Source organism: Lissotriton helveticus, chromosome 2_1, assembly GCF_964261635.1.
Source record: "Lissotriton helveticus chromosome 2_1, aLisHel1.1, whole genome shotgun sequence".
In the NCBI taxonomy this organism is placed as follows: domain Eukaryota; kingdom Metazoa; phylum Chordata; class Amphibia; order Caudata; family Salamandridae; genus Lissotriton; species Lissotriton helveticus.
The window spans coordinates 2059809950-2059831096 of record NC_136059.1 but is presented as its reverse complement, the minus strand read 5'-3'; the positions used below and the strand labels follow the sequence as shown (position 1 = coordinate 2059831096).

At 45.3% G+C, this 21147-nt stretch overlaps 1 protein-coding gene across 1 annotated transcript in view; it reads right to left on the bottom strand.

Annotated features, from left to right (window-relative positions):
- Positions 1-21147, bottom strand: part of KLHL2 (kelch like family member 2) — a 513313-nt gene that overhangs the window by 439851 nt on the left and 52315 nt on the right. Inside the window, exon 2 of the mRNA XM_078677021.1 lies at positions 16643-16768. Within this exon, the coding sequence (XP_078533147.1) occupies positions 16643-16768 (126 nt within the window). The remainder of the gene's footprint in view (positions 1-16642; positions 16769-21147) is intronic.

Sequence of the window (21147 nt, the reverse complement as noted above, 5' to 3'; positions counted from 1 at the left end):
AGGGCACTCAATCAGAACTTATATGCCTAAACACTTTCAAATGTCACTAGGCGCCACTGTGTTTACGGTCCACTTGTGATGGGGGATCAAGTTACACAACCTACAACATGCGCAGTTGGCCAGGTTCTATAAAACGAGGCCAGAGCCTTTGTGCTCAGGTACAAAAGTAACAGAGTGCTTAGACAGAGTCGGACCCACCCTCCTGCTGGCAGGTGCTATAAAACGATGTCAAAACACACAAAAGTGCACCGAAGGATTTCGTTCGAGTCAGCAAACCGCCTTCAATCAACACCAATCAGCTGTATTTTTAGCACCCTTTACAATTACCCTTGTGTAATGTTACTCTAAATAGGCACCCGGCTTAACTGTCTGATGTGCAAAGATGTGAGGGTACACACCTGTGCCCTAGATTGTGTCAATACTGAGTAGCTGCTTCCCATGTCCTTTCATAGCTTAAATTAAAAAACACCTAAGAAGTTTGGAAATGCGTCCTAGAGAGCCGAAAACCCAAAGTACCTTCAGGTTATGGACTTTGTACAGTGCTAATGGAAATTGCCACCCTGTCATTACAAAAACAATTCACTTTATTTGCCATGTGAGCAGGTGGAACCTGGCTGATTGCAGTGCTGCCAAATGGGGCGTAAATGTCTGCATGTTCTGTTCAAGCACAATAATTAGTGACGCTCAGTCCAACAGCAGCAGTTGAGCGCAAAGATGTTAACAACACTTCATTCAATCTAGTCCGCCCTTAATACCTCTGTCTTTGAGGAGGCATTTCTTCCTGGGCTAATATATCATACTTAAAGGTAATGCATGCATCATGCTTCCTTGGCTAGAAAGTGTTTTCCATGCATTGAACCTACTTGGTTTCAATTCACCCTTGCTGGTTTGTTCCTAATAGGTTCGCTGGATTAGGTTAGCTGGAGGAAATTGTTTAAAATTCAGTTCAGCTGAAACCGGAACCACTTCTACATCTGGTTCATGTTTATATATTCTGCCTCTACCAGAAAAAGCCCAACTTTCTCCGGTCTCGTGACTACAGTACTGCGTGCCCAAGAGGATTTAAACACATTTCATTTTGCGAGTCGCTACTTGCGATTTTTTGTGACTTGCAAAATGAAATGTACTAATGTGTCTCAGACACTTTTATTCATGAGGTAGGTCGTAATTTGCGACGCAGCCTGTTTTCCTTGAAGGAAAACTGGATGCATTTAAAAAAGAACAATGGAAAGTTTCCTTTTCATTTTTTAAAAGTAGGCAGTGGTCTGTGAGTCGACTGACTACTCTTAAAAAAAAAGTAGGCGCCCACATTCACAAACGGGGAGGGGTCCCTTCAGGACCCCTTCCCGTTTGCAAATGGGTTATCAACTCGTTCATGGAGTAGGTAAAATATTAATGTTCGGGTCGCAAAACATTCATACATGCCCCAGCGACACGCTATTATGAAGGAGCTCCCTTGGCACATCCCTTCCTAATACTGACTCACAAATTCTATATACTCATTGTGTTTTGAATTAAAAGGGTTAACTCAGCAGCCAGTTAAATGGATGAAGATGTAAAAACATAAAAGAAAGACATTCGGAGTGAACATGACGAAAAACAAGCAATGGCAATGCCAGGAGGTCTGGCTTTACAGGAATGTTGCATGGTAATGCAAAGCAGTACAAGTAACTAGCATGGGAATCAATATGTATTTGTGTGGAAGCAAATCACTGTAGAATAATATTGGTGTAGGTTAAAAGGTCAGGCGACAGTTGCACGGTTAAGCCAGACCTAAACATCCATGCAGGTTAATGACTGCCCTCCTCCCATCTGTATTGCTGCCAAGGAAAAACAACATCATTTATCTAGTTATCTAAGACACTTTACTAGCATTCCAATGTCATGTGTGTGCTCCTGAAAATTGAAGCTGAGGCAGCTGGATATATGAACAAAATAATCCCAGCTGTGTCGGGGGGAAGCACACATCTTCTGCCTAATCGAAACATGCATTCTTGACTCCCAACTTGTCGGTGAAACAACGCCCTTCTCTGTTGTTCCTCACATAATTGTCTAGCGACAGCTGTGCTGTCAAGTCAGGTCATTAAAAAGGGCAGTCATAAACTCTTACTACCAAGAAGACCCATCCATAGAAAGCCAGGGAAAATTCAGAATCTGTAGGAGAATTCATGGATATAATAAAATGAACAGGTGGGCAGTAAATACCAGTAGAAGTGAGTTTAATAATTTGCAAATAAGAGGAGAATGATATTTGAGCAGAATAACTTTTAAACTCGTTCAAATGTTCGTAGAAAAATTAACATTGTCACATGACAATAAAGGGGAGCTAGATTAGACACATAAAATCAAACAAACAGTGGTGGTCTAGCTAGGGCAGTAGTCCTAATTGAACAAAGAAGAAATTAAATATTTGAGAAATGTATAGGACTAAAAATTACATCTAAAGTATGCGTTCGGTAGGCCTTTTGAGGGCAAAGTTGAGCGTTGTGTCTAACAAAGTTGAACTCCAAAAAAAGATTGATAGCATAAAAATAAAACAGATATGTAGGCAGATATGAAGATGAGCAAAGATATGAAATGAGACAGGTCAACTTCAAAGCTTCTAATGGAAGAAATGGGCAAAGGCAAAACTGTGTGCTCATTTTGGTGGATAATAATTTAAAATAGAATGTTTATATACTTTTTAAGAAAATAAATTACATAAGTAACGGGTTAGGTTTAACATATTTCATGATATAAACTGCATGCTATACAAAATCACCATTTAACTTGGTTGTTGCAGGACATTTTTAACTTTTCAATGTTTTTCATTCACATTCATGACTTTCTAGACTGAACAACAAAAACTCTGCTCTGCATATTTAATCTACCCATCGGTTGGAGAGTAGTAAGAAGGCGAACAGCTATTATCAGCCAGACCCACAGCTTAAAAAATGAGAACTTAAAAGTGTGAGAGGCTAACAAGTATGCTTTCTGAAGGTAAAAAAGAAGCAATTAACACATGGTTTAAAATAGCTCTAGCATAAATTATAGAAGCGCAAATCATATTTGCACAAATCGCAGTGAAACACTACTGCATGAATTCCAGATTCCTAAAAATAATTGCTGGCTGAGTGCATGTGTAGCCTCCCATGGCACAGCACCCCTACATCTACCTTTCTGAGGTAGTGGAGACATTTCATCATAATACTATAAATAGTGAAGATATCATCAAAGTCGACTGCTGTCCCAGTCATAACATTATAAATCATAGGAAGTGACATCACCTATCTTAATCCCTGAAGATACCCCAAGAATCCGCCTTCATGACATTTAAATCACCAGCCAAACAAGGAGTGCCACCATCCACCACACAAAATGTTAGGAACCTGAATCCACTCTAACTCTTCTTCATGCCTCAGGCCAAAGCAGTGATCCCCTGTCTACACTAGGGTTGTAACAGGTTTCAAAGGCATCAGAAGCAAGCAGACACAGCCTGCCTAAATGTGTAGCGTTGTGACCACATACAACTAGTCTTGAAAACACTCTAGTGGCTGTCAAGTACACACAAGAATAACATCCAAAGTATTCTGCACCTTGTGAAAGCTTTCTGGGCACACGGCCGAGGCCAATGATACTCCATGTGGAGCCTAGCTATCAATTATGGACCAAAACCCAACACAAACCTCCAATCAGGATCAGCAGACATTCGCTCTCAAGGAGCCTTCACGCGTAATAAACACGGAGAGGTATGCCACAAGATCTAGTAACCCAGAATACAATATTCACTTGTTCCAAGCATCAAGCAGAACCAAACTAGAACCTTTTCAGGAGAGACATTCAAATTGAACTGTTGCATTGTGAATTCAACTAAATTACTCAAAGAAACCGGACTGTGATGCTTCCTTCACTAATTACACTGTAGCTCCCTCCTTCTGTCCTTCACCTACAACTTTGAAGTAACCAGAAGGAGGTACATAGGACTCTACAGAATATATAAACAAATAACTAATGCCTTAGCGGAAAGGACAACATACAACCATTGACTCTGCAAGCAACACAAAAAATGAAATAATATAAGGAGAATACAATCCTACATATGCTTAAAATTGATACAATTATTTCAAAATGTTGTTGAAGAACATAAAAGTCAGCGTTATTTATTAAGTGCTCGAATTTCAGTAGCACTGCGTTGGTGGATCAGAACCAACAACTATATGCCTCTGTTCCTAGTCTGTAATCTCCTTTATTGCTAGTCGTACCTTTGTCCACTCTTACATGACACTGACTAGTCATCCATGGAATTACGAGTTAGTGAACTCAGTATAACTCCATTACCCTATGATTCTCTTTCTTGTTACAGTATTTGCTAATCAGAAACACAAAGGCATACATATTAACATAGTTTCATAGTAACAAAGTGTATTTATTTATTTTTGCAGTTTTATACAGCCCAAAATTAGTCCAAGAGCAATAGAATACTTGACATGAGACACAGACATTCTACATGAGAGCCAGACGATACACATTTTTATGCAATTTGAGGTTAAGTGATTTATTCAGAATCACAGGATATAGAGCAAAGGCCAGGATCCAAACCTGGTTCCCCGCATCTGCAGCTCTTGCTGCTAGGCCACATCTGCTCCCTCAGTCTTTCCCAAAATGCTGCAACACTGACGAATTTTACTTTTTAAGTATTTCATGTATACACAGAACAAAGGACACCCACACCAAATGTAGAGCTGGCACTACATCCACATGAAGCCTGTAATGAGCGATATGGAGAGACAGAGATGTATGAGTGTGTCCCCGTCTGTCCCCACCACCCATGGAGCTATAAGGGCCATGCAATGCCCAAAAGGCTCAGACACCTGATGCTGACTCTTGGATCTCCAAAGGCACTATTACACCTGTTTGAAGAGAGTGGAAACAGACCTTCCTTCACAGTCCTGAAGCCCCAAACTACCATTGAATTGACAGATTTACAAAAAGATGCTGACCCATCCAAAAAGTTAAAAGCTGCCCTTCTTACACCGTAACAGTGTAATTTACTCTTCCTCCAAAGAAGCAAGTGAGAGAAAAATTAGAAGAATCACTTTTTGAGAACATTGAGTCTTGTAATCGGATCTCAGCAATAATGCTTCAGGGCAAACACTTTTATCTCCACAAACGGGAGATCCTGTTTCCCTCGGTGTCCTAGCAGATGTAACTACCAGTAAGAAGGGATGTCATTGTACCATTTCAGAACTTAATTGATGGCTGGTTCCTTGAGATTAGCACAGTTTTCTAATACAGAAACAATGCAGTAATTTAAAAAGGACATTTTATGTCTCAAAAGAGATCTGACTGTTTGGTCGTCGCCCATTTAGACCACAAGGAGGATATTATAAGAGGCAACACTAGCCTGCAAGAATTGGAGAACAAGTAAAAACCCCCATGATAAAGGTTGAAGATCCCTGCAGTAATCCCCAAAATACTTCCAGTCCTGAAGATAGGATTTTAACATTGAAGAATTTATAATTTTCTTATTCTGCAATACTGCCCATTTAGAAAGAATTATCTTTGATCGGCAGGTTTGCTTAACCATTAGAAGAACCAATCCACTGAACTGCAGGATAGATGGTCATTGAACAGAACCAGAGGTATATGCGTGGATGACAAGCAACTAAGACAATACACATTAGTACCAACAAACTACCACCTATTTCCCGACTTCCTCAATTACTCACACTAATGGAACAATTAGAGAAAACTGAAAAAGTGGGCTTGCAGGTCAGAGTGGGAACGCTAAATCTATACCTAAACCCAAGGACCAGGCAATTGAGAAGAGAACCTGAACACCAGTTCCATAAATGGCTGCAAATAAACCCAGACTCAGAAACCAGTGGTAGAACTTCTGAATCACCTTCGGGGGCTGGGGATAGGGATGTTTGGGGTATTACACCACCCCTAATAAACATCGTCTGTAGTAAATAGTTGGGTGCTGGAGCTTTATGTTGGGTATTGTGAGGTGTTTGTCGAATTTCACTTGGGATTTTCACATACACCTGCATACAAAAACACATCTACACACACTCGTCTCACTTTCAAAGGTCTTAAAAATAGTTATTTTACAAAACAGTGATGTATAAGTAACCCTTACAATCACGACTCCCCTTCTCTTGCTGCTTAACGACACCCCCTGCCCTGCTTCTCGTATAATGTATTTTAACCAGCATAAGTGTTGGGAAATCTGAAGCTCACGCCCTCCAATTTTAGTGACCAAGCCACGCTCCAGCCGTCCCATCTTCACAAAGATAAACACAAGGTGTGTAGTGCAAATGTTGATTTTGAAATGTGTGGCTGAAAAATGGCCTTAATGCTTAAAACTCCCAATGTTGAAAAGAAAATGTCATATGTAATATATTTTCTGAAATAAAGTCCATTAAAAAATGTTTTAATTCTAAAGGAGTTCTACATATATGAGCCACTAAAAGTAAAGGTTAAGCAAATCATTAAAGATGACTACAGAGTTTGTCCATATCAGCACGTTGTGCAGTGTTATTGATGGAGACCGACTTATCCTATCTTATCCTCAATGAATGGCCTCAGTGAACAGCAAGCCTCACCTAGCAAGAGGTGGAGATTCTTTGGCATAGTGGGATGGCTAATACAATATCAGCATGCCCCAGGAACAAGTAGAAAGGACAATGCCGAGGGTCAGACCTTTGATGGCAAAGAGGCACAGGCTCACGGCAAGTTTATTCAAAAGAGTATTTATTGTTTGGCTGTGAAACTTGTGAGCGCTTCATCCATACACGGAGAAGCCCAATCAGTAGCCTGAGATGTTTCAATGCCGATGAATCGCACACGGGGTCATTTTATTTCTTTCCGTATTCATATATTTATTTAACAGTTTAATATAGGGCAGCATTAGTGTGCGCTACAATTAGCAAAAGGAATGACAATACATATGCAGTATAAAAACAGCAGAAGCGACAGTTACGTTAAGGAACTAGATGTTATGAGAGAACTGTCAAAATGTAATGTCATTAGTAGTCTCCAGTCTTATTCCAAAAAGAGGTGGGGTTTTCAATATTTTCTGAACGAGATGAGAGGGCTGAGTTTATACGTCAAATAATTGAGTTCCATAAGCTTGATGCAACATATGGAAACGACTGGTATAATCCATGGGAAGGTTTGCATTTAAGGTATTCCAGTGTGAGTTTTTGCTCCTCAGGATATTATAGAGGTCCATAGCTAAAGCTGCACACCAAAATGGACAACTGGACACTGTCTCCATCTAGTTACGCCCCTGCAAATTTGAATACAAGTTAAGGGTTTTTTAATGTGGCCTTAATACATCAAGATAAATCTGGGCTAGGAACATGCAATTTTAGTACCCTAACTCTCAGGATCTCCGACAGATCTCTGGCTATAGCAGCCTATTCCACTCCTCTCCCTTCAATACAGAATGAATCATCGACCACTATGCCATGCACAAAGCCAACATAGCTTTCTCTACAATGGCCAGAGACTATGTTTATGAAGCTGTTGACAATCTTTTTTCAGGGGAGGTCAAGCTTTTGGGGACAGGGAAATCCACTTTTCACGCGCCCTAACAAACCAGCACATGACTGTGAGCCAGTCGTCTTAATTGTGTTTCAAAGATAGGAACCACGCCTTGTGTTTACTTCTCATACTAGACATCTAAACTGTGTCCCAGTCTTGCACAGCCGGAACAGAAAACACATTTCTTTACGATGATTCAGGCCTGAGTCATCATTTGGAAGGAAAAACATTTTATTGCAATGGGTGGAAACTAAACCAGTTCCAGCAATTCAGAGTGACCTGGCATGGCCATAGCAACAACTGAACAATGGCTGTGGCCTGGAAGCAAGGTCAAAGTACACAATACCACAACCTGTGCTTTGATGCAGACTGTCTGACTAGAATACACAACCTGAGAGAAACAGTTTTACCTTGGCGGCTCCATGGAGCCGTAGCCTGTTAAAAAGAAAAAGCACTAATCTACGGTTTGTTTCTCCAAAAATTAGAAAAAATATATTACCCAAGGAGTATCACTTATACATATAAAAAATGTTAAGCAACAATTTCTGCCATTAATCAAGAGTCCCAAAAAACTGTTCAAAGCAGGCTTTCTTCATTACTGAATCAATGCATTTAATATTTTCATTGGTAGATGATATCCATTGTATCCATGTTCAATTCTTTTTCATAAATAATAGTTGCAAAGTCTGTGCAAAAAAAATGTCTGCCGCTACAGCCTACGCGTTTCGTCCCAACTGGGACATCATCAGGGCTTCTGATATAATTATCCTTTCTCCAATTCCACCAATGGTCTCCAAAAATTAGGGGCTTATTTCAGATATGATTGGACAGATGGTTTGGAACAACTGACCCACGAAATGGAGGTTGGCTAGCCATGCAATCACATCCACCATTTGCTTGAAGAACCTCTGCACACTAGAGTAGAAAACGGAGAGGACCAGAGATAGCAATTCTATCCACCATTTAAGGGAGAAGGACAATATCTCTAGGAGTGAGGAGATAATCTAGGCAGCTGTGCCATGATGAGAAGGAAGAAGCCTGCCCATTTGCAGTTAGAAGCTGTTTTGCACTCAAAGAGACTTACATCCACAAGCTGCCTTGCTCCCACAGAGCCTTAGATCCGGGGTGACCGTACCCCTGTTGGGTTATTAATGCTGCTCAGCTGAAAAAAGCCCAGGGCCACTTCCACCCCAATGCAAATTGCACCAACTAATGGAAGAGCATGTTCAAAAAATCAACTTTGCACGTGTAAACTGATAGGTTGCCGCAGAACAGCATCCCAAGTTGGTGGGCCGTCAACGCCATGAACCCAATCATCCAGTGTCCTTGCAGGCATTATGTTATTTTCTGAAGAATAATGCATTCTCTCCCTAGTTTCCCTGATACCTGCTGCTCAGCCTGTGTGTGTGTCATGTCCTAGAATGTTTATGTATGCTTGAGAGATCAGTTGGAGAGAGCGGGCTGAGCAGGAGGAGGCTACTCCTGCTGGGTCTTTGATATTACATATATATTACATCTGTAACCTGCAACCAACCAAGACTTATCTTCTAAAATAAACGTTATCATAAAACCTACATGACCTTCCTGCAAAGGATCTTTTATTGATTACAACAATGGCGACAAGGATGAGATTCAAACCCACACGTGAAGATGTCTGAGGAGGAAGATCAAGTCTACATGAAACAAGTGGGAGGAGATGAAATTATATTGAACTTACTAAAGAAATTAAGAGGATTGAAATTGAAGCCTGTAGAAAAAGTGACGCCCTGGAAGCCCAACCAATGTCTTCTACAGCCGACAGCCTGCAGGAGGGCGTTCAAGCATTTACCTGTTTAACTTTGAAGGTGCATTGGTAAGCCCCTTACTGACATATGTGTAACTGGAGCCAACAAGGTGTGGAGTTGGATTATTCAGAGTCATCTTATAAGACATACTGGTTAGGAGTGGATTTCCACCAAGTGAAGTGCCCCGGGTACAAGATTGAAGTACTGTGATCATTAGGACAATGTACCTAAACAGAGGTCCCGTTTCACCAGCTTACCGTCAGTGCTTCCCTGGATCTGTTGATACCTTGGCACAAGGACTTATGTATTCTGCAAATACGTATCCTGTGGCTTGCATTGTTTGTTTTAGACAGGAGAGCTCAAGTTTCCTCAGCGTTGTCAGCTGTTTTTTCAAATTACAGATATTTCGAGACACCATCAAGTGCACTAAGCACTGGGAGGTTTCATCTGACAAACACATCAGGTAGTGGAGCGACACCAAAAATAGTAGACACATTTGAGTGGACTTTTAAACAGTTCACAAGATGGTGCTTACTGTTCAACTGTGATCCTTTAGAATGAGTTATATTGGAGTTAATGCTGGTAATGCGTAGTTTGCTGCATGTTCGGGTGAGGAGTCGCTCACCAGGGGAAAGGACGAGTTACCTGCCAGTGGGAGGATTTGTTTTCTTTAGACGTGCTGTTGAGTGTTGATACTGTTATATGGGAAGTTATGCATGAGGTCGGAGATGCTATTCTGAATTCTAAACTTATGTCCTATTTTCAGTGTTATGAGGGAAGTTATGCCAATGTTATGTGGGAAGTTATGCATGTGTCTGTGTTGCTGTGCTGGAGGTTTGGGTTTATTGTGGTTTTTCGAGTTTATGTAGTATCCTGTGGTTGCTAGGGATGAGTGAGGGTTAAGTATACCCTTAGTTGATTAGTGTAATGGCCATTTTTTTTAAGTTAATGTTGTGCCCTGTGGTTAAGCGATGAATGAGGGATGAGAGATACTATTGCCTACCCCCTGAGTCCTTGAGGGGGGAGTTGAAAAAGACCCATATTTCTGAAATTATGTAGTGGTCTGTGAAAGGATGGTCAAGGGTTGAAAGATTAGTTTTGCCTACTGCCTGAGTGTTTTAGTGAGGTCTGAAAGAGACCCATTTTTCTGTACTTATGTAGTGTAAGGATGAGCGAGGGCAGGAAGATACCCAACTGACTACTGTTATTAAGTGTTAGTGGGGTTGAAAGAGACCTTTTATGAGTTCAGTTTATGTAGTATACTGTGGTGCAAGGATGAGTGAGGGTTGGAGCATACCCGCTTTGCCTATTGTTGTTATGCAAGAGTGTGGTTGGAAGAGACCCTTTTATAATTCTACTTGGTTGAAAAACAGATCATGATCCAGGAATGAGTGTTGGTTAGAAGATACCCATTGGCTACTTTTTGGACTTGGTTTGAAAGACTCCTATTATGTATGTTTATTATTTCTATGGGGGGAATGTGTTACATCCTGAATTAAGTATAATATAATATCTCTCTAGATACCTGCCTCTGTGTGTGTGATGTCACATAATGTTTATGTATGCTTGAGAGATCAATTGGAGAGAGCGGGCTGAGCAGCAGGAGGCTGCTCCTGGTGGAGCATCGATATTGTATTTATATTAAATGTGTAGCTAGCAACCAAGACTTATCTTCTAAAATAAACTTCATCATAAAACCTATATGACCTGCCTACAAAGCATCTTTTATTGATTGTAACACATCGGGTCATGGTGTGACTATAACACAGCTCCCAAGTTGGTACCTATTAGACCTGTCAGCCTTAGGGTGGTCTTCCCCCCAACTTTTTGCCATCCTCCTCCGTTGTTTTCTGATTTCGTTTTTGCTGGCATTAGGACTCTGCACACTTTACCACTGCTAACCAATGCTAAAGTGTTTGTGCTCTCTCCTCTAAACATAGTGATATTGGCTTATCCCAAATTGGCATATTTAATTTACTTCTAAGTCCCTAGTAAAGTGGTACCACATGCACCCAGGGCCTGTAAATTAAATGCTGCCAGTGGGCAAGCAGCACTGATTGTGCCACCTACTTAAGTAGCCCTTTAAACAGGTCTCAGGCCTGCCACTTGCAAAGCCTGTGTGTGGAGTTTTAAACTGCCATATTGAGCTGGCAAAATAAACCCTTTGCCATGCCCATACCTTCCTTTTTAAGACATGTAAGTCACCCCTATGGTAGATCCTGGACAGCCCAGAGGCCAGGTTGAAACAAATTTAAAAAGTAGGACATGTACGTTTAAGTTTTACATGTTATGGTAGTTAAAAACTCTCAAATTCATTTTTCACTAATGCTAGGCCTATCTCTCCCATGGGTGTTGCCTTATTATAAGTTATATGTGTAATTTCCAAATGGGAAAGGATAACCAGTTCATGTTTGGAGTCTCTGCATTCACAATGTAAAATCCTAACTGATGCTGAACACGGATTTTAAATTGCAAATCTGAAAATGCCATTTTTAGAAAGTAGACATTGTCTTGTCTTAACCATTTGGTCCCTGCAGCCTTTTTCTGGTCACATGACTGGGTGTAGTTGGCAGTTGGGCATAATGAATTCATCTTAGACAGTCACACACAATGGAAACTTAGGTATGTCTGTGAGAAGTTGGCCTGGTATATGATGCTCACTAGTTCTAGTGATCACCTTGTACCATGCCAAGCAACCCTTATGGTGCAGGTTGTAAAGTCAACCTTATAGACAAGCTATCCTAGGGGTAGCATGGACTAAGCAGTCTTAGGCTAAACTCTGTAAAGGCATGTGAAGCAAGCTGTTTTACCATAAACAATCCCTTGAATACCAAATGAAAGGACACCACACAGATATATATTGAAAATATATATAGATTTATTTCTACAAATAACCCTGATACTCTTTATGAGCACAGAAGCAAATGCGTTAAAACAAAACACAGTTTAAATATACAAAAGTTGCACAATTATGGATGAGCCCTAGGGGCCACCTAAACCATATACTAAAATAGTGGTATAAGAACCACTATGGGGAAAGTGAAGAGGCCTAGGGCCTGGGGAATCGCTGGAGCTGTTCGGGACTAGCAGTGAAGAAGTCGGGAAAGGCCCGCGGGACTCAGGTGCAGTGCGGAAAGTGCACGCTTTACCAATGCAATGTCAATGGTGCGTAAAAGTTACAAAGTTAGTTAAAAAGGAACCTTCCGAGTGACCTAGGAGGATGAAACTTTAGACACAGACACTAGAGGTGTGTACCAGTGTGGGAACACCGGCGGAGCTGAGTTACCTCACCCACAGGAAGCGGGTGCATAGGGTCGAAGTAGTGTCGGGTTTCGTCACGCAGGTCGATGGTGCTTGGAGCTGAAGATGCTGCAGGCGGCTCGATGTGAAGAGTTCCGGTGGATCCAAGGGTGGATCTGAAGAGGTGAAGACCTGAAAGCAGAGGGGACAATGTTCAAAGTCACTAGCCAGTGACTACCGTGGAACCAGACTGGAACCAGGCGATGTCGGGTGCAAACAGGTGATGTTGTGAAGATTGTCTCTGCAGCCACGTGGACACGAAGAGGTCAAGGACGTCCAGGAGTCGGTCACGAGCTGTCCCACGTAGGCTCTCGCTGATGGCGGTGTCGGCAACTTGATTGGAGCAAACAGGCCTTGGCTAAAGCAAGCCACGCAGGAAGTGATTCAAGCTTCTCACTCGGACCAGCAAGGTCAGAGCGGGTGCTCCTTTTCAGGGAAGCAAGGGCCAATCTGGAGCAACCAGATCAGCGGTGTAGTTCGTCGTTTTCGTCGCCAAGATGGCCGCTAGCCACGTGGCAAGTGGCCGGGATGGCGCGTCGAGTGGCACGGTGCAAAAGGGCCCCACGCAGATCGTGGAGATGCTGGGGGGCTGATCTTCGGTGCAAGGGCTGCTCGAGGTTGGGGCTTCTCAAACCCCAAAGCACAGCGTCGAGGGTGCCTCAGGTGCTGCGCAGTCAGCTTCTCGGGGGTCTTTCAAGAGGTCCGGTCCCACGTCTCTCGGTGCCTCCACGGGTCCCTTCTTTGCAGGGACTGTGGATCGGGCTGTGAGAAGTCTGGGAGTCTGGGTCTTGTCAGGCTCTGGGCTCCGGTGGGAGGCGGGAGGCGGCGGCAAAGCAGACGTCGAGTTGCTGGTTGGTGCCTGTGTTCACAGGGTGGTCACTCCTTGGCCACAAGGGAGATTCTCTTCCGCCTTCTGTGCAGCAGAATGTCGAAGTCCAGTCTTCTTCTGTATTTCAAGTTGATTCAGGGTGATCTGAAGTCTCAGGACACAGCTCCCACTCTTATTCGAATCTGGGGGGCCGGATCACCTACAAGGTCCCTCCTCTGGGTGGAACCAGGAAGGGGGTGGTTACACCCCCTTTCCTTTGTCCAGTTTTGCGCCAGGACTGGGGCTGGAAAGCCCCAGCACCGGTTTGAACTGGCCTATGCACAGGGACACCTTGTGTGCCCCAGGCATGTCTGATTCTATTCAGCCCTGTCCTACCCAATACACAAAATCCTGTCTGGAGTGGTGCTAGCACCTCCCCAGGCAGGAAACCCTTTGTCCAAGCTGCCCTCGCTGGAAGGACTCCCAGCAGCAGGAGGTCAGACTAGTGTCTGTGGTGGCAGCATCCATTTTGTGATGCTAAGGCTCTGTTTAACTTTAACCGGGGTTCAGGCTAGGTACATGTTGTGTCCCTCTAGAAGGGTGGAATGCTACCCCCGTCGCCAGAAATGGCGAGGGGGTAGTATTCCAATTCGTATGACACCTTACTCGACATGTTTTGATAAAGCCAAACCCAAGATAGCATTTAACCGCGAAGTTCATAATGCACTTAAGAGTATATGGTATGGCAATATCATGAAACAGCTAAAGGACATGGTTCCGAAAGCTGCAGACAGGCTCAGCTCATGCCAGAGCACCATCTCACATATTTCCAAGCACTCTGCCTCCAGGATTGATGAGGCCTTCCATAGGAGGGACTGATAGGAACATATGTGTCCATTTTAGGTTAGGTATAGGCATACTACACCTAAGTAAGGGGTGGTTACACCGACTTACCCCAGCTGAGTGATCAGCCAGTTGTGTCAAATATGGAGGCCAGGCCAGGGGTGGCACAATACATGCTGCAGCCCCTGGTAGGCCTTGGAAGCACCTATGCCCTGGGTACCTGGGTACACTGTTACAGGGGCCAATAAGGTGAACCAGTTCCAATTTCGTTATGCACCTAAAGTACATGGGTAACAATTTAGAGAGAGAACAGCAGGCTGTGGGTCTGATTAGCAGGCCCACAGCCACATTAAGTCATAAACCAGTGAAGCAAAAAGCAAAAATTTGGGGTGACCATAGGATAGCAGACCCTACTCTCCTACAGTGACTAGATGGGCCATCACTGGCAGGATGAGAGGGAGGAGCTTCGCCAAGCCTTGCTTACACCTGAACAGGCTGGGCCCTGTCTCTCTCCACACAAAGGGCTGCATATCCCCTGTAGTAAGTCTGACGCCAGGAAGGCAGGGCATCTGTGCACTTCAAAGGCACACCTCTAGAAGCTTCTCCCCACTTCAAAGGCTCAACTGGACATAATTCTGGACCTGTGCATACTCTGCCAGGAAGAACGACTGCTGTGCTGCTGAAGTACTGCCACTCTGCTGGTCTGCACTCTGATGGACTCCGGCTTTGCTGTACTGACCTGCTGCCCTCTTGTCTGGGTGAGAAGGACTGGACCTGCACCCCTTGAACCCAGAGTGACCCCAAGAGCTAGCTGGCTGGCCCCCTGATCTAAAGCCTCAAGAACATAAGAAGCTTCCAACACCCTTGCATCTGCTTCTGGACTCTGTCATCTGTGAGTCTGTCCTGCAAAGTGGTGCCACCCCAGTCCTGGACCCTTGGATATGCTTTGCCAGCCTCCAAGGATCCAGCAGAACCAACGCATCTCCTCTACTGCCCAGCGCAACCCTGAGGATAAACAACGCATCTCTGCTACTGCGTGGATTGGACCCGTCACAAAGACTCACATCGTCGCCGCAGCCCGCATCACCTTCGGAACCGCTGCTGTGCAAAGTATCCTTGACACAGGCCTTCGCATTTTTAGTCGACGGTAGCCTCACTCCCCCTCCCCGCCAAACTCTGCAGCGCAGATCCTCAGACTCAGTGCATCATCCTAACTGCATGATGCATCCCCAACCCTGGACTTTGCATCGCAAGCCCTTTTCGTCGGGATCCTCAATGTTGACGCAACAGGGCCTTGTACCGTATCCTCGCCGCATCTCGGAACCGAGACATCACTTTGGCTGCACAAAGCATCTTTACAAAAGGGAGCTCCTGCATTTGGAGTGTGACGGTTCTGCTGCCAGAATGCCAGTAAAGAAGAGTAGAGCTTGTGAGACATCCCAGCAGCACCCAGATTGGTGACCTGTTACTGCAGTACTGTGGGCTGACTGACATCCCAAAGACTACTAGCTATGTAGAAGCATTGGCATATCCCCAACACCCCAGCAATCATGCACAAGACCCACGTGCATCCAACACAGCTACTTTCTTCGCCCATGACCTTCCAGTGTATACGGTTTTATTAGCCAGTTAACCTCCCACATCCAACCAAATTAAGCAAAAGAGTCAGGGTAAGATAAAAGAGAAACTGGGACCAAAGCGCAGCGGACAGCAATCTGAATAAAGTGTAACTAAGGGGTGTCTAGGGTGGTCTGGAGGTACAGGCTCTTTCTGGGCCCAGTGGCATGGAGGGGCACATTATCAGGATGGGAATAAACCATATTAGAACTTACACCCGAGCTATCTAGATTCAGTGGTACTGGATTGAATAGTAAGAGACAAATTCGTGTTGTCTGGATGGCTTGGTTGAAAGGGATAACAACACAAACGCACCAAAAAGTAACACTGAAAGCGATATAGAAATATAGAAGAGAAGCAACCTCTTCAAGCAACTATTGTTATTCTTTTACAATTCGGCGAGTAAATAATACCTATCTTTCTGTCCCACTGCTAAGTGTTACTAATGGGAAAAAACTTCGTACACTGGAAAGAATGAGGCTGACGTCAAAGAGTACTTTAGAAGCTATGTTAATACATGATTTGGCAGAAAAGCAAATTCGTCCCCTCCCCGCCCACAAAAAAAGTTTCAATTGGAACCATGTGTGCGACTGCTGGAATAATTTCAGAGTTTTTTTAATTATTGTGCTTCGCTTTCAGCAAGTTTATTTTTTCATCGACTCTTTGGCTTCAAAACAAACCATCTCCTGTTCATCTGAACCACTGCTGAGAAAGAGAGCACGAAAACGAGGCAAGCGCCGAAGAACAGCCAGCACTCTACCTTCGCAGCTCGTTCATGGCTCGGAAGGCTTTCTTCGCGTGCCGAGGGTTCAGCGTCACTGGGCCGTGCTTCTCGGCGCTGTCATCTTTCCAGTCGTGAGGCTTCTTGTGGAAGAGCTTCGTACATCTGTAGACACACGGGACAAAACAAAGAGCGCACGTTAGCGTTCAGCGTCACTGAGTCACTGATTACAGCCTGTCACTCTGGGACAAAGATCTACGCTAATAGGTAGCGCTGCCGCATCAATGGCATTTATTCTTTAACATGCGTGTCTGCGTTTATCCAGGTTTACTTTTTGTCGTCTTATAGGTATTTATTCATATTTATTTCATTTTCAGTGAGAAAATGAAGTTCCAGCTAGTTTTACATTTATTTGATCAATGTTAACTCAGACGTTAACATCTGTCCAGTTGTAGTATTATTCATATAATACAAAAATACACTCCTAGGAAAACAGTAGAATTATAGCACAATATGTGCAAGTCTGAAGGTATTTTCTGTTTTAGCTCTTTATGCTGACTGCATAGATATTGTCCTGCACAGTCATGAATGACAACATGGAAGGTCACTCAAAATACTTGCTTTCTGTATTTTTCAGTGAAAAATGAATACAAATTTGCACATAAAAACATGTAAAAATGGAAAACTGTGAGCCCTGCTTCTAATGGATTGATTGGTTCAATATAAATTAATTGGTGTAACGGTCTATCTACTCTGTAGCCCAGAAGATAACCACACCCATCCCCAAGTCAAGACAAAGCATACATTTATAACAAACAGCTGGAAGCTTCTGGAACAATGGTTCTTAGCCTTTTGACTTCTGAGGACCCCCACTCAGCTGCGGTCGGTAGAAGGTGTTCCTGCAGGGCGGTGACGTGGAGAGGGGGAGGGGCAGTGTGGGGGGTAGTAATGTATGGATTACGGAGTTTAACAGGTAAGTAAACATATAAATAAATAAAACGAATTTCGTTGCGAGCACTGCATCACATTTGGTGATGCAGTGCACGCAACGAAATTCGTTTTATTTATTTATATGTTTACTTAACTGTTAAACTCCGTAATCCATACATTACTACCCCCCACCCTGCCCCTCCCCCTCACCACGTCATCGCCCTGCAGGAACTCCTACCGACAGGGTTGGATTGGGATTGAAAATCGGCCCGGGCACGCCAAAACAAAAATCGGCCCACATTTGCATGATCACTCCTCAAATCATTGCTTTGGCGTAATCTTATAAAAAAAAACTTTAGGGGGGTGTAAAAAAAAATGCATGCGTTAGTTTACACAGGTGAAACAAGTGAGGCCTCTTCTACTCAGGCCCCCTGCCCCCGCTCAGTATGTGCAGACATTAATGGGCCGGCCAGCTAGACAGAGGGAGTGACACCTCTGCCTGTTGCTAAACGGAGGTAATGACGCCCATCTGCCTCTAGAAAGGCCACTCAGACACCCACTGGGTCGCTGGCTGTGTTCGAACAATAGAGACAGCGCCCAAATGGCCCCTAGACTGCTAAAAAAAGAAGCCCACAACAGCACTCGGACACCGGCCCCTCGGGCATTGCCCGAATGCCCGCGTTACCAATCCGACGCTGCCTACCTACCGCGGCTGCCCCCTCTTAATCATTACTCAAACCCGGGGACCCGCCATTGAATCATTCTTGGAATTACGGGAACCCCCACTGAGGCAAAACTGAAAGCACGGTATCCTGGTAGAAAAGTTTTAGATGATTTGAACAGCAAAACAATACCTAAAAAAACGGAAATGTGCATTCATTACACAAATGAATACAATTTAATTTAATGGACACACACATTTTTAAAGCATGTTTCTATTCCAGTTGGAGGGTTACAGCGCCTCTAAGTTCAGTTAAGGCCACTTATTGTCCAGGCTATATTGTGTTTGATTCACTTGCACTGACTCCACGAATGACTATGAGAATTCTAACTTAATGTGTAGCCTCCAACTTCTAATTCCTTCACATTTGCAGAACGTTTTAAATGTTTCAGTTGTACGTTTTACTTCTTTATTTATATACACGTTATTAATCTGTTAATATTATTACGTTTTCTAAGCAGTCGAAGACCCCTTGAGTGGGCTTCTGGATCCCCAGGGGTCCCCGGACCACAGGTTGGGAGCCACTGTTCTTGGATAAGGTCAAAGGTCCCTAGGTGCTGTTTCTCTAGGAGGCAGGTGTCTGACTAAATCAGGTGACGGAGTGAAACCAAGAGCAAGTGTTCTTCAAATGTATCTAAACATCGAGCTCGGCACTTCATTGTACTATAAAAACCAAAATGTGAAGTTTAATATCACAGGTGCCAAACACAATGCCCTGTGGCATAACTAAACTTGTGGGGACCCCTTTGAAAAGTGCATGGAGGGGACTGTAGTGTCCTGCTAGACACGTTCTAGTCTTTCAGGAATTGTACCCACACTATACACCCACCCACCAACGGCGTCACGAGTCAGGTGACCCGGCCAATATAGGGGGCCGAGCGCACGTGCTCGTGGCGAGTGACTACACATTATATCCATGTGTCCATGTCAGTGCCTGAGGCCCCAACTTTTCACTGGCGACGAGGCGGGTAGTTGACCCCGCATGCCTGCAGCTTAACACTCCCTCATCACACGTGGGAGAAGAAAACGGAACGTGCCTGAGAGGTGGCACCCCACGGCGGTGTTCACGGCCACCAGCGACTGCAGTGCTGCTCAGGCGCAACACCATTCCCCGCAATCCCGGACCAGCGTCCGAATCTAGCCGACCTGCGACCCAGAGTAAGCGCGGCGTCTACCCTCCCGGTCGTCGAGCCTCCCGCCGAAGAAGTGCCTGGGACAGCACCGACACAAGGACCCGAAGGTGGAGGATCCAGCGACGCCGCCCAAAGGGAAGGTGCACAAGCGGCAAGCCAGAGCCCGAGTCTGCTCCCGCAACTGGCACAGCAAGCAGCCCGCAGCATAGCAAGCAGCCCGTGGCGGCAGGACAGCCTGCACCCTTCAAGCCGCCCCGTACACCGGTGGGGCATTGCCTGCAAAAAGGGAAGAAGACGTGTTGCGACTGTGCTCCCAGCCCCAACAACAGCAGCATGAGGCCAGAGCCAGGTCATCTCATCAGAGGAAGCGAAGAAGCGGCCATGGCCCGCCCGCCCCACTGCTCCAGTCTCAGCCCCCCCAGCGTATATGCAGCCAAGATCATTAGACTGACACGACGCCGCAGCCCAGAGGAACAGGAGCGCTCCACGCGCAGCCTCCGTGCAGCTGTACACGTGCAGCAGGAGCATCGCCCCCAGCAGGGACTGCACGCCTAGCAACCCGGCGTCTGTAAGGAATCGGTGCCTGGACGTGCCTCGCCCTGCCTGCAACCCTCCGGCAGGCTGCCCACACCTGCCTATCACAGAACAAACATAAGGGAGCACCCACCTTGCCACCAGAGGATCCCTGCAGGACATATCACCACGCCCGCCCCACGACACGCGCAGGGGCGACTCAGCATATAACCGGAGAAAGACTGCCAACGCCCCGGTATAAAGTATCTGCGCCATCTAGTGGCCACACCCAGCGCCACAACAGGACAAAAGGCTGCCACTAGCACCAAACTGCCTGTAACAGGTGACCACAGTCACACCTGCAAACCTCCAAAGCCAACCGGCATGAGAAAGACTGCTGCCATGGCTGGGAAGAGCGCCTACAAGAGTACCCACAGCGCCACCTGGTGGTAACCTGCAGTACCGCCTTCAAAGACACCTCACAGTCTGCAATAGAGTACCCTCTCTACGAAGTAAGGCCAGCCCCGCTGTCCGACACCAGCCACAAGCCCACAGTGCTCCACACAGCACCACGGTACTGATACCTGGCCGGGACCCCCACTGCACAAACCTTGCCACCACCTGGACTAAGCACAGTAACAGGAGACCTGTGCAGACGCCAGTCCAGGGACGTACTGGCCTGCCATCCATCCCCCCGGTACCACTATATGTAAGGAGCTCCAAGGGAACAGAGTGCGCTCCCCACGTCAACACAAGAAAGATGTAGATACCTTCTGATGGCCACAGAAAACTCACAGATGCCACGGGGGCAGAGCGGCCAGGAATCCGGGTACACCCACACGACACAGCTAAAGACCCCAAGAAGTCCAAAGGCTCCCAGGAAGCCCAAAAACTGCAGCAACCAGACCAGGCCACCAAGACGACCACAGTGCCACCTGGTGGCTCCCCAGGCGCGAGGCGTTGAGAGATAGACATTTTGCAGAGCCAGAACGCATAGCCAGCTGTGCCCCACGACGTCAGCAGTACCACAGTACAGCACAGTGTCCAGCTAATCTACCGGCGACATAAAACAGATCCCAGAGTGTGCACCGCCACCACAAAGAAGACTGCCTGCTCACACCCAGTTGCAACGACAGACTGCACCAGGCCCAGCAAAACGTGCCCTCAGAGAAGAACGCTCACAGAGTGGCCCTCTACACCCTGCAAGGGAGAACAGCCAGGACGCCTTTGAAGACGGCAAAGTCTAC